We start from the raw sequence: 14,873 nt of genomic DNA, 5'->3' as shown, positions 1-14,873 counted from the left end.
GAGGGTTGTGACCAGTGGTGTCCCACAGGGATCAATTCTGGGACCTCTACTTTTTGTGATATTTATTAATGACTTGGATGAGGGGGTAGAAGGGTGGGTTAGCAAGTTTGCAGATGACACAAAGATCGGTGGTGTTGTGGATAGTGTGGAGGGCTGTCGAAGCTTACAGAGGGATATTAATAGGATGCAGAGCTGGGCTGGCAAGTGGCAGATGGAGTTCAATCCGGAGAAGTGTGAGGTGGTACACTTTGGAAGAACAAACTCCAAGGTGGAGTCCAAGGTAAATGACAAGATTCTGGACAGTGTGGAGGAAACAGAGGGGATCTGGGGGTTCATATCCACAGATCGCTGAAAGTTGCCTCACAGGTGGATAGGGTAATTAAGAAAGCTTATGGAGTGTTAGATTTCATAAGTCGTAGGATCGAGTTTAAGAGCTGCAAAGTAATGAGTGCAGCTTTACAAAACTCTGGTTAGACCACACTTAGAGTATTATGTCCAGTTCTGGTTGCCTCATTATAGGAAGGATGTGGATGCATTGGAGAGGGTGCAGAGGAGATTTACCAGGATGCTGCCTAGATTAGAGAGTATGCATTATGAGGAGAGCTAAGGGAGCTAGGGCTTTACTCATTGGAGAGAAGGAGGGATGAGGGGAAGACATGATAGAGGTATACAAAAATATTAAGAGGAATAGATAGAGTGGACAGCCAGCACCTCTTTTCCAGGGCACCGGTGCTCCAATACAAGAGGGCATGGCTTTAAGGGTAATGAGCTAGGAAGTTCAAGGGAGATGTGAGAGGGAAGTTTTCACCCAGAGAGTGGTTGGTGCATGGAATGCGCTGCCTGGGGTTGGTGTGGAGGCTGATACGTTGGTCAAGTTCAAGAGATTGTTAGATAAGCATATGGAGGAATTTAAGATAGAGGGGATATTGGGAGGAAGGAGTGAGATAGTCTTAGGCATCGTTTGAAGGTCGGCACAACATGGTGGGCCGAAGGGTCTGTATTGTGCTGTATTTTTCCATGGTTTCTATGGTTCTATGGAAAGCATGAGAACGTGCTCCAAGAGGGACTTGAGGGACCTGGACAGGTTGCTGATGATCAATGCTCACAGAAGCATATTGTCTACATATTGCTGGGAGTCTCTCATTGTGGGTTTAATTTGGGCTTAAACTGGACTCCAGTTTTGACTCAGAACCTCACCCCCAGCTGATTTCAACTCCCTCTCCCCCAAACCCCATTGCCTAACACAACACTAACTGAAGTACCTCATACACACCCCCACCCTCAATCCCAGGTCTCTCTTATACACAAATCCCCAGCTTGAATTCCTCTGCTCATTATGTAGTGGGTGGAGGAAGGGATTTTGTGCTCAGGAAGTATGCAAAGCTGGATCTGTTGGCCACAATGCTTTGTGATTCACCCACAGTGGACCTTGGACCACCACACATCACCGGTTTAACAAGACTTTAAACCCGATTTCTGGGCTAACATCTTTTGACCAAGTTTTTAGTCAGCTCCCTAATCTTTACCATAGTCTTCGGTGTCCCTTATGCCTCTCTGAAGCCTCGTGGAATATTTCACCAGGTAAAGCTACTACATGCTGCAAGTTGTTGTTGTTCTTGTATGGCTAACACATCACATTAAATTCTCCACAGGTGTAAAGCATCCCTACACTGTACTTAATTGAGAATTATTGCTTGTATGTTGTTCTGCTGATGAGCAGCAATTAAGAGATGTTTGAAAAATAGCCATCACACTACGAGTACTATTTTAAGGCATGTTATTTTGTGGTTGGGTAAAATAAAACTGAAAAGAAAATGAATGGCATCAGTGAATTAACATTATCACATGCAAATCTCTTTACACTTGATTCACTGCTTAACAATAATGATTATAGAACGGCAGGAATGAAAGATTGGGTGAAAGAAAATGGGCCTAAAACTCATAACACAACAAGCAATAAAGAGTTTGAACATACAGGTCATCCCTAAGTTACGAACTCACAACTTATGGACACCTCTGCATGTGAACAAGCTCCCTTAATATTATTAAATTGAAAAGTCCGATGTACGTGCATATGTTTGTTCCTACAAAGGTCAGAAGTGGTTTCCTCTTTCTCCATTTTTAGTAATTGTTCTTTCTTATCAGTGCTTTTGATGCCATTTATTAAAATACTGCAGAGGTTTGGTACCATACTGAGTGAATTTGTGTATTTTTCTGTAAAAACGGAACCTGTCCATTCCCTGGAATAGCCTGTAACCGCTGAATCCATCATGTGAGACAGAGGACTTGTTTGAGAGACTTGCTTTTTCTGCTATCCAGCTATAGATTTCACAGAACAGCCCCATTAATAGAAAAGATAATTGCATTATGTGGCACATTTTCACTTCCACAGAACAACTAAAAATCTGTTCCTCCCGTTGTGTGCTACTGATAAGCATATTTCACCCTGTTAATAGCAGCAGGACAGGGGCCACACTAAGGCTTATGTTCTGCCAAGTGGAGGTAGGTCTTCCTCAGTGCAGCTGCATCAACTCCTCGGGGACAACAAATCTTGCCGCAGGTGCCTCAAGTGGCTGACAGGTTCCTTATTTGAAATGCAAAGGGCTTTTTGCTCACTTCAGTACAGGATGCTGCATAATGATGGGTTGGTGCAATTTCTGGGTTGGTGCAATTTCTGCTAGTAACAGCACCTAGTTTCCTGCCCTCTGTACACCTGGGGTGTCATGAACAGGTCTGGTCTCCATATATAAAGAAAGGATATAGAAATATTGAGACAAATACAAAAATAATTTACAAAGATGATACCAGGGAAACCACATAGAATGGGAAAGGCAGAAATCTGACTTGATAGAGGTCTCATGGAGTCATAGACGGATACAGCATGGAAACAGGCCCTTCAGCCCACCAAGTCTATGCTGATCATCAATCACCCATTTACACTCCTCCTACGTTAGTCCTTTTTTTCATTCTCCCCACATTCTCATCAACTCCCCCCAGATTCTGCCACTCACCTCCACACTGGGGACAATTTACAGTGGCCAATTAAACTACCAGCTTGTACATCTTTGGGATGTGGGAAGAAACTGGAGTACTAGGAGGAAATCCACGCAGTCACAGGGAGAATGTAACACCAGACAGGCAGCACCAGAGGTCAGGATTTAGCCCAGGTCTCTGGTGCTGTGAGGCAGTGGTACTACAAGCTAGGTCACTGTGCTGTCATAAAATTATGAAGGGATTCAATAGGGTAATATTAAGCAAATATGTTTCCAAAACTATTATTCATATTACCTGTCATTTTCTTATAGTTTTTTTACAACATCGTACAATGCTTTTCACCCATCAATCAGCCCATAATTCAGCTCTCAGAGTATTCCCAGCAGTCCCATTCCCCAACTTCCTTCCCTGTGACCCATTCTCTCTCACATGTTCATGAACTTCCCCAGATTCCCCTGCCACCCATCTGCGCTAAGTGACATTTACAGTAATTTCCCACCAATCAGTTTTCCTTTAGGGTGTGGGAGGAAACCTGTTGGAAATTCGTGTGATCACAGAGAGAACATGTAAACTCTGCGCAGACTGTAAACGCAAGATTGAACTCGGGACACAGGAGCTATGCAGAAGCAACACTCCTGCAGCTCCACTACACTGACCAATGGGTGATTTAAAAAAAATCAAACCCAGTACAGAAGTCGGAAGGAATTTGTGGTGAGAATGGAGATTCTGATTAGTCATTCAGAGAAATTACCCAAATTTTATCTCGTAGCATAGATGTTCTTCAAAATTAAAGCTCTTCTTGCCTTTGTTTGTGTCTGTAAGTCTGGAAATGCCCTCAACGTTAGAGTTCCTTACCTTGCCAAAAGAAACTGCCGGGTGCTCCCAAGAGTAGGTCTCCTCCCTAAAATAAAGAGGATTAAGCTTTTACAATGTGTTGATGTCTACAGTGTGATGGCAATACAGAAAACCTGCTATTTTATCCACTTGTAACTGAGGCTCTGTAAATTGTTCCCTTTGGCCTTTATTCTGTCAACATGAAATTGGAACATAAAATAAAATCAACTCTCATCCTGTGCAATTAGTGCGGCCATTGTAACGCTGAACACCACAAACACACTCTTATGTGTTTGTTATATCTGAGCTCGCTCCAGATTTGTCCTGGAGACTCTAGTAATTTTTAAACAGCTACCACAGCTCTGGTGACTTGAGGATGAGTTCTGGCTTAGTGAAGGGACCAGAATGTGAGTGAACCTTTGGCAGCTATAGCCAGGGGAATCTTCACTCACTGAGAATTAGGCTCTGTAAAGGCTCTCCATCCATCACATCAGCTACGTTTGTGAAATTGTAGTTGATATTTTGTCAGTACATTTTTTTAAAAACTGTGTTTAATCTCTCTCTGTTTAGTTTTTAAGAGCTGGGACAGAGTTGGGTTTGTTGGATTTGAAACTATGTGAGATATGTGAGTCACTGGCCAGATTTGTTCTGAGTCTTGTCATATATAGAAAGCGTTGAAAAAGCATAGTAAACCAGCAGAGAGGAGAACATGTTGAATCTGTTTTTATTTGAATGTTAAATAGTATTGAAGGTTAGGAATGAAAGAATATAGGAAAGGATGAAACAATGGAGTTCCCAGTCATACTAGCCTGATACATACTGAAGTCTTTCAGTAATTTACAAAAACTGAAGATTCGTGTGGGCATTTTATTATGTAAAAGGTGTTGAAGTTCTAAGTTACCAAGAGTCCAGTGACTTTGGTGAGAATAACAACATGTTGTAATTTTTAACCAGAGAAACTGGAGAGTTCAGAACCAGAGGTCACAGCGTCAGGGTATAGGGTATGCCATTTGGAACAAAGATCACCAGAAATTTCTTCACCCAGAGGGTGATGAACACGTGGTATTCTTAATCACAGTGGTCTGTGAAGGCCAAATCATTAAAAATAATCAAGGAGGAGGTAAATATATTTCCTATATGCTAACAGGGTCAAGGGATGTGAGATTTCTTTATTAGTCACATGTACATCGAAATACACAGTGAAATGCATCTTTTGCGTAGAGTGTTCTGGGGGCAGCCCACAAGTGTCGTCACTCTTCCGTCGCCAACATAGCTTGCCCGCAACTTCCTAACCTGTACATCTTTGGAATGTGGGAGGAAACTGGAGCACCCGGTGGAAACCCACACAGACACACGGAGAGGACATACAAACTCCTTACAGACAGCAGCAGGAATTGAACCTGGGTTGCTAGCACTGTAATAGCATTACGCTAACCGCTACACTACCGTGCCTGCTCACATTCCATGTGAGGGAATGGGGCACTGAAATTTGCTACCAGCCACAAAGGGAACGCGATGCTTTTGAATGGTGGAACAGAACTGAAGGTTTGTCACACCAACTCCTGTTCTATTTCTTTTATTTCCCCTCTTTTGATGTTTAGCGAGGAGTGACTTGAGTAACATCATGGAAGGTTCATGCAAGAGTGAATTTGTCCTTGGTACAACCCAAAATTATTGTATGAAGGCACCGTACATTTGCACTGAGTTCCTTTTGTTACTATTTTTAATGGTACTGTTGGTCTATTTAATAAGCTAATCATCATTTCTCATTTAAGTAGCAAAGGGAGGAATTTGTTACATCTTTGTTAAATGGCCACGCAGCCTTACATCTCAGATTCATTTTCAAACAGATGTGTCAGTCCTCCAGAACCAAAAATAAATTTCAAGAAAGGGAAATTGAAATATTGTAGATAAATACAGCGTGAGCTTTTTACCTCTGTGAGCTCACTGCTCCATCCTGCCTCACAAAAGCGCTGATCAGGAGCTGAGAAATAAAGACAGTTGTAATTAATCATTTAGCATAGAGGGCACAATTCCAGATGACATATATTTACGAAGGAATTAGGTTTGATTGATCTGCTGCCTCTTAAACGATTCTTGACTACTCTCAAGCAGATGCTCAAGGTGCAAACTGTAACCAGTATGACTAGAGATTTCAACAGCTGCATCCAGCCCCGGGACCTTTGTATGAGACTCAATCTTCGCTGACTCTATCTGGGAGAAAATTTACCAGCAAACTCAATGACAAATTAGCCGTAGGTCTGTTAGATAATCACTATTCCTGTTTGTCAATCTTCCCATTCATTCTCCAACGATAGGAGGCCAGGACTTTACTTTGAAAAGCAGACAAGACGTGTGCAGCTTTAGGCCCTGTCCCTAAAGGGAGGCTCCTTCAGTCTGATACGGATGCCCACCCGTGTCCTCCATTGTTCCTGCTCTCAATTCTGTACCTCATGATCCATCTGCATGTTAACAACGCTGACTCTTCCATTCCAGCTCTTACTTTGGTTTTTGAGTCATGGAGAGATACAGAACAGAAACAGGCCCTTCAGCCCACACAATCCATGCTGACCAGCAACCACTCATTTACACTAATCTTACATTAATCCAGTTTTTAAATTCTCCCAGTGTTCTCAGCAATTCCCTGCAGTTTCCACCACTAAACCACACACTGTGGAGAATTTTCCAATCCACACACCTTTGGGATGTGGGAGGAAACCAGGACATCTGGAGGAAATCTACATGGTCACAGGGAGAATGTGCAAACTCCACGTAGGCAACACCTGAAGTCAGGATTGAACCTGAACCTGTGAGGCAGTGGCTCTTTCGAATTCCTGGCCCCTGCTTATTAATTCCACTCATCTTATTTCTTTTGTGTGTTTACTGCTTTCATTAAATCCCTTTCCACTCTGATTTATTGTTTCATCTTTGTTATTGAAACTCCATTATCTACCCTGTGTGTTCCTTTCCCCTTCTTCAGCCTCCTGTGGGCTCTCATCTCCTGCTGCTGGGCACACTGGAAGCCCAGTGGGATCATTACCAAAGCACCCGTATTCAACCAATAACAGTGTAGTCAGGCTACTGTGGAAAAGTTGTTGGCATTCATGACAGCTCCAAGCCCTGCAAACTACTGCGAGGTCTGTACCACTGTAATCTGTAACAAGCCTGGAAACCTTGTTAATAGTGGATAGATAGCTTCTGCCTGTATTTCAGCCTTGAATCCAATGCACACTATTAGATGCATTAATGGAGATAGACCACAGAAAAATGCTACAGAGCAATGGACATCACCACTGCTTAATCTATATATTTCACGCACATAGAACCATGCCATTCAACCTAACTAGGTGTTCAATAATAATAAGTGAAACTGCACACAAAATAAGGCCCACAGTGTAGCACAATCCTCCTCCGTGGATCTTTATCAATGTTTGAAGGTATCAGTTTTTTGAAATCAGATGCTTTTATGCTGTACATTCTCTTACCTCCACCTTCTATCTGTGCTTGCAAAATGCTGGAACGACAAGGTGAATATTCTGCGTAGGTGCTGAAATTCTGAGACGCTACCAGGCATGACCCCACTGGTGTTTTCCCACCAGTCAGGTCCTCGTTGAAGGATATTTTCACATACTTCCAATGATACATGGGGGCACAGGCCTGCAGAGTGAGCACACCATGACTGAATGGAGACTTTTGAGGACCATGTGAACACCATAGATCGATCTGATAATCATTTATCAAAATTAGTTTTCTGTAGGAGCATCGCAATGATATTGCCCATGAGTATGTTCTTTTGTTCACAGGCTATGCAGGTCTATCAATTGCCCACCTCCCCCAATCAACCAAGAAAATAGTGGAATAGGTCTTGTGGCAAAACTGTTGATTGTGTCTTCCTACGACAGTGGGAGCAAGAACATTTCAGGACTTCACCTTCCGTCAGTGATGAATGTTGAGCTTAGTTGCATGGACACCAATTTAGTATTCTTTCAAAGGCTACTTTAGAAGAATGAGAGCCAAGGAATTCTATATCCTGGTCTGGGAATTGCCCAGTCAGAACAGACCAGGATTATAGAGTCATCTCCTTTTCTTGGCCAACTGATTTATCTAATTTTGTACCATGGCCAGCTAAGGGAATTACAAAAGCACAACACTTTTGAAGAAGATTTATGCTGATGATTATTTATAATATAGATATCAGAGAATTTACATGTCCAGCTTATAAATTCTGGTAATACATGGATGCTCAAAAAACTTCTGTGAAGGTTATGATTATAGGTTATGACTTACCATCCCTCAAAAGTAATCTTTTGGACTCCATGATCTAGTGGTTTCTCAGGCCAGTCCTAGCCCCTACTTCTCCCTGATTCATTGTCTTAATCAGGGCTGAGCTAGATAATAATGTTATATTGGGCCTACAGCATTGAAGTGGGCTCTTTGACCTAATAAATTCATGGTACCAATCATGATCCTGACAAGCCTCTTCCTACACCTATCCTTCAGTTCTTTGCTCCCTCATGAGTTCATCTCGCCATCCCTTGATTGCAGCTGATGTAATTCATCTCATCTACTCCTTGTTGTGGTGGGTTTCGCATCATAATGATTTCTGAATAGAAATGTTTTTCCATTTACTTAAATATATGGATTCATTGGAATGATCTCACTAAAGATATCAGTGAAAATAGTTGTGACTACGCAGAACAAGGGGGAGGAAAAAAATTGATCAATATGTTTACTGTTGGTGCTGTCATGCAGCTTTTGTGAGAAAGCTACGGTGGATATTAAGGTAAATTCAACTGTGATCTCCCCCAGTAGTTAACTAACCAGTTGGCACACAGTTGATGGAAGACAAAACTTAGCAAGAGGACAAATAACAATATGGAGGAGGTATATGTGGATTTTTCAGAGTCACTGGTAAGAAGTGTGATCTAGGACTGGGGATGTGATTGTGAAGCAAAGAATCTTTAATTCAAAGTGGACATATATACACAAATTCTGTGCTTGTGAATCCCCAGCACTGAATAATGCCCATTGGAAGTGCCATTAAGATGTATAGATCAAGATTTCAGTGCATGGACCCATGTATTTGCATCAGAGAATATGCTGTGTGAGGGAATGATGTCCTGGATTAGTGTTTAACACAAAATCAGGCTGCGGCCAAAATTGTCTCCTACAAACTGTCAAATACACTGGGCAAGATTTCCTGTGGGGAGATAATTGAAAGGACACATTCAATTCACCAATCTATTTTCATGCAAATTTCCCACAAAGCTCATTTAAATATGAGAAAATTTTAAATTGGGTTGAAAAAATGAAAATGAGTATTACCAATTGGCTGAAAGGAATTGCAGACTCCTACCAAATTATTCCCTTGTAAATATGAAAATTAAAGTTTCAATCCTTCATTCATGCAAAATCAGAACAGTAAGAGTAAAACGGGAAATTGCTTTTTGATTTTTTGTGTGATGTTTGTTTCTTTCACCTGAGTTGATTTTTGTGCTGGGTATTTATTGCCCAAGTACATCTGTTCCTGGGCTCAAATGCACAAGAGATTCCACTCTACAATCATCATTGCAATTTATATCAAATAAACTAACCACAACTTTCTCCTTGTATGCTTTGACAGTTGCTCCAAACCATTGGTTAGATTTATAATCCATCATAATTTCTCTTGAATTCTCACTGTATCGGTCACCTGCAGGAAAAGAAATCAAGTTATTAAAACACTGCATCCGTGTTAATGGACAAAAGACAATGATCTAACTAGTAGACACAAAATAAATTATAAATAATTATATCCCCTACCAGATCTTATATCCACCAAAATCCTGACTGCGTTTATCTCCACCTTTTCCTAAAGTTACTTCCCTTTGTTCTTCTGTAGACGCAGAATCTTGCTGTTCAATGAACTAAGAACTCACTCACATAAATATTTACCAATTAGGAGACTTGACGGTGAGGTTTGCAAGGCTAGTTGGTAATGGAGGGCGTCACAATAAAACCTAATCCAGTCTTTAGCTGAGAAAAAAGTATTTAATCATCTCCAGAAAACCTAAACACCTCAACTTTGAAAGGGGGTGAATGAGTAAAGGCATCAGGGGGATCTCCAAGATGCTAAGTAGAGCAACAAATGTTCAGAAGAGTAGGGGAGGCTTGGTTTCTCCTGGTCAGTTGATCCTGAATGAATACCACAGTAAACAGATTATCTTGCCATTAAGATAAGCAATGAATACAAAATAGAGATACAAACTAGGTAAAATAAAGTTTAGGACAAGAGTTTAACAAATAACCTATCATCCTCAAATTTGAAAATCAACCTATCTTTAATCAGTCTTTGCAGAAGAGTGTCCCAAATATCTGCTATTCTCTGTAGGTATCACTCATTCCTAATTGCACTCATGAAAGCCCTAACTTGGATTTTTGGTTTTGCCTCTTTGTCTTAGATTCGCCAAAATGCAAAGAAAGTTTCTTTTTGCCTTTTCTTTGGTTCCCCTTCACTTCCTGCCCAATTTATGTTTCCAAGTGGAGTGTGGACGCCACTATAATGCATGTAAATGCTCAATTGCTTTTCACACAGCTAGCTTCCACAACTAGCAATGTAATGAATGACCAGGTGATCTGTTTCAGTGGTGTTGATTGAGGGACAATTCACCAGGAGAAACCACCTTAACCCCCAACCCCCTACTGATAGAATCATAGAATAATACAGCACGGGAACAGGCCCTTCAGCTCACTGAGTTTGTGCCAACTATCAACCATTCATTTATGCCAATCCTACATTATCCTTTTTAATTCTCCACACTCTCATCAATGCCCCAGATTCTACCATTCACTCACACACTACTTACAGTGGCCAATTAACTCCTCTTCCTCAGAAGTCTGAAGAAATTTGGCATGTCCCTGTTGACCTATACAGATTTTTACAGATGCACCAAAGAAAGCATCCTATCTGGATGCAGCACAGCTTGGTGTGGCAACTGCTCTGCACAAGACGACAAGAAACTGCAGAGAGTTGTGAACGCTGCCCAGTCCATCACGCAAACCAGCCTCCACACCTTTGACTCCGTCTACATTTCCCACTGTCTTGGGAAAACAGCTAACATAATCTAATACTCCTCCCACCCTGGTCATTCTCTCTTCTCCCCTCTCCTGTCAAGCAGAAGATATAAAAGCTTGAAAGCACGTACCACCAGACTGAAGAACAGCTTATATCCCACTGTTAACAGACTCTTGAATGGACCTCTTATATGCTAAGGATGAATTCTTGATCTCCCAGTCTACCTCATCATGGCCCTTGTACTTTACTTGTTTGCCTGCACAGTACTTTCTCTGTAGCTGCTACACTATATTCTGCATTCTGTTTTCCTTTTACTACCTCAATGTCCTTCTGTATGACATGATCTGTCTGGATGGCATGCAGACAAAAGATTTTTGCTGTATCTTGGTACGTGTGACAATGTTAAACCGATTCTAATTCCTACCAACCTGCACATCTTAAGACATGTTGGGGTGTGGAACTGGGAGGAAACCCACTCGGTCACAGGGGGAATGTGCAAACTCCACACTGACAGCACTCGAGGTCAGGATTGAACCCAGGTCTCTGGTGCTGACAGCAGCTCTACTGGTTAGTCTTCTTCAAATAGTGCTCTCACATCTTTTCTCCCAACCTAAGAGGTCAGACTGGGACTTAATGTTTCATCTGAAGGAAGGCACCTCAGACAGTGTAGCACTCTTTCAGCAATAACCTGAAGTAACAGTTAAGATTATCTGGCTCAGCAGCAGAACTGCTGCCAAATGAATCATGTCTAATTCTGTTAAGCCATCTTAAATCTTCACCTTTCTCAAACCTCAATCTTCCATCTTTGACTTTCAACTCATTATTTCCCAGAAACTCAAAACTCTCCCATTCTCCTTTTAAAAACTAACTCTGGTGTCACCTAAACAGTCCCTCTGCATTCACCTCATAGTTCTACTTCTTTCAGTTCTGGTGATGTCTGCAGCGTAACATTTGGTTCACCATCCTCCTTTGCTCACAAGAGAAACATCCTAACCGCTACGTCCTCTAGACTCTGAGTGAGCTACAATGTGAAATCATTTGGATCCAGTGACTAACTGCACAGGCCAGCTCTGTATCGATCATCCGCTCTCTATAATCTAGTTAGCTTTGTTCCTTAGTGCTCACAGAGCTAAGGGAAAAAACATTGCTGAAATTTTAATTGCATTGTAAAAATATTATGGGAACAATAAACATTCTACTGTTCCATTTCAGTTGAGTGTACAACATTATTAAAAATTACCAAATTAAAATCAATATGTTCCGTGTATTGAAAAATCAATGCGCTCTTTCCTCAAGGCAAAAAGAGTGAACAGAATCTGCAACCTAATTACAGCTTGCTCTTTGGGTCTTCTTGAGTGACCACTTACAGTCCAGCTCCATTTGTACAGCATTAGATAAGACAGCTCAGGAAAGTCACCAGTTCAACCCCTGTAGAGGGCCGAGTTAACTGGTTGTAATTATACCCAAAGGGACCTTAGAAGGCCTAATTTAAGAGGTGGGATGGGGTGGAGGGATGAAATTCAATGAAAGCGGGATATTGCTATCAGCCAGACTTGCCCCGCACTAAGTGCAACATTAACACATCACTCCTACAGAACACGTATTTAGACCCAGCACATACTCAAGGCTAATTAGAGCCCTGAACTTGGGTAGATGAGGTAATTATAAGAATGAAGAATGAAGTCCATTGTTAGTAAGGATGAATTACAGCCCTTATTATATCACTTAGCAACAGTATATTTCTGCATTGTTTGGATTTTTGTGTAAAAGAAAGTTGTAGAAACATCTACTGTATATTTTTGTTTCAGGAAGAGAATGTAGAGGTCCAAAAGAAGAAGGCATATAAAAAGCCCTATCAAAACAAATAAGGATGTTTGACCCAAAATATTGACTCTGTTCCTCTTTCCACAGATGCTGATTGACCTGCTGTGTGTTTTCAGCATCTTATGTTTTTCATTTAAGATTTCCAGCACCTGTTGTATTTTGATTTTCATAAAGAAGACGACAAGCGTGCTTGGACTTTGATGCTTCACTCGGGCACGTTCTTACGTTGAGGATTGTGTGTATGGTGCCAGGGTCTCTTACGTGGATCTGTCTGGAGAAACCAGTTATAGTACTCAAGGGAAGCCATCACCAGACAGACATTTCGTTCATTTCCTGCATCACCACAACCCAAGCAGTTGAGACAAAGATCAGAGTTGGGGCTTCTATTCAGAAGAACACAGATGATATCAATCTTTCCACAGACCTTAATCTACAATTGCATTCAGCAAGACATGGACCCATTTTAAAGGTGGGCGGGGGTGGAGGGGAGTGGTGGTGGACGGCAGCGTTAAAGGTGAGAGAAGCAAGCCCATGCAGGCATAGAACTGACATGTTGAAATCCAGAGCTATTTGGGGTAGGTTGGGGAACATGATTCACTTCTGGGGGTGAGAGTGCAGTGGTCAGGCAGGAGGCCAACGTACAGCAAGAGAGATCCAAGGTTTTCATATTGAAACCTAAGGCTTGTTGCAAACTTACTTTTTTTCTGAGACTTTTCCAGCTCTGGCTCCTGTTCCCAACTGCTCTTGATTATTTGGGAAGTCAACACTGCTTCCCATCTGGACAAGGATGTAGGTGAGTTACACCTCCACCAAAAACCATGTCCTATCCCTGCTGTATTTGACGAAGGACAGTTTAAGGTAAGTGTGCTCACCTGCAGCCTAATACAGGAGTGGGTAAGTTCGTAGTCATAAGATTGCCATCCCTGCTATAGAGGCACAAGCAAGGCCAAAATTTGGAATAGCAGAATATTTAAATTCATAGATTCATAGAGTTATACAGCACAGAAAAAGGTCCTTCAGCCCAGCTCATCCATGCCAACCAAGATGCCTATCTAAGCTAATCCTATTTACCTGAGTTTGGCCCATATCTCTCTCAACCTTTGCCATTCATATACCAGTCCAAATGTCTTTTAAACATCATAATTGTACCTACTTCTACCACATTCTCTGGCAGCTCTTTCCATATACCCACCACCCTCTGTGTGAAAAAGTTGCCCCTCAGATCCTCTAAATCTTTCCCCTTTTACCTTATATCAATGTCCTAACTTTAGACTTCCCTATCCTGGGAAGAAGACTGTGTCCATCCACCTTATCTATGTCCCTCATAATTTTATAAACCTCTATAAGGTCACCCCCTCAGCCTCCTTTGCTCCAGGGAAAACAGACCCAATCTATCCAATCTCTCCTTATAAATCAAGCCCTCCAATGCAGGCAACATCCCTGTGAATCTTTTCTGCACTATACCAACTCCTTCTGCAAGTGTGGCGACCAGAACTGCACACAGTACTCCAAGCGCAGTCTAACCAACACTTTGTACAACTGTAACTTGACGTCCCAACTCTTATACTCAATGGCCAATGAGGGCAAGCATGCCATTTGCCTTCTTCACCACCCTCTCTACCAGTGTTCCACTTTCAAGGAACTATGTATTCGCACTCCTAGGCCTCTCTGTTCATCAGCTCTGCTGGTCACTGTATATGCCCTGGCCTGATTTAACTTCCCAAAATGCATAACTTTGCACTTGTCTGAGTTAAGTCCCATCTGCCCTTCCTTTGCCCACTTTTCCAGTTGGTCAGTATCCTGCTGTAACCTTAGACAACCTTCTTCAATGTCCACTATACCACCAATTTTGGAGTAATTGGTAATTGGTTTATTATTGTCACGTGTACTGAGATACAGAGAAAAGCTTTTATTTGCGTGCCATCTGGACAAATCATTCCATACGTAAGTACATTGAGGTAGTATGAAAGGAGAAGAAACAGAATGCAGAATATCGTATTGCAGTTACAGATACAGTGCAGTGCAGGTAGACAAATAAAGTGCAAGGCCGATGATGAGGTAGATTCAGAGATCAAAAGTTTATCGTATAAAAGATCTGTTCAAGAGTCTTATAACAGTGGTACAGAAGCTGTCCTTGAGGCTCTTATGTTCTACAACCAAAGGAATA

The 14,873-nt window shown here is 41.7% G+C and overlaps 1 protein-coding gene across 1 annotated transcript in view; it reads right to left on the bottom strand.

Annotated features, from left to right (window-relative positions):
* LOC127582836 (integrin alpha-8-like) overlaps positions 1-14,873 on the bottom strand; it is a 100,443-nt gene that overhangs the window by 62,670 nt on the left and 22,900 nt on the right. The window contains exons 3-6 of the mRNA XM_052038402.1: positions 9,423-9,520; positions 7,314-7,485; positions 5,763-5,812; positions 3,850-3,895 (exon numbers count right to left, since the gene is read on the bottom strand). Coding sequence (XP_051894362.1) covers positions 3,850-3,895; positions 5,763-5,812; positions 7,314-7,485; positions 9,423-9,520 — 366 coding nt within the window. The remainder of the gene's footprint in view (positions 1-3,849; positions 3,896-5,762; positions 5,813-7,313; positions 7,486-9,422; positions 9,521-14,873) is intronic.

The sequence above is a fragment of the Pristis pectinata genome, chromosome 25 (genome assembly GCF_009764475.1).
Source record: "Pristis pectinata isolate sPriPec2 chromosome 25, sPriPec2.1.pri, whole genome shotgun sequence".
Classification (NCBI taxonomy): Eukaryota; Metazoa; Chordata; class Chondrichthyes; order Rhinopristiformes; family Pristidae; genus Pristis; species Pristis pectinata.
The sequence above is the reverse complement of the archived record's forward strand: the minus strand, read 5'-3'. Positions and strand labels throughout refer to the sequence as shown.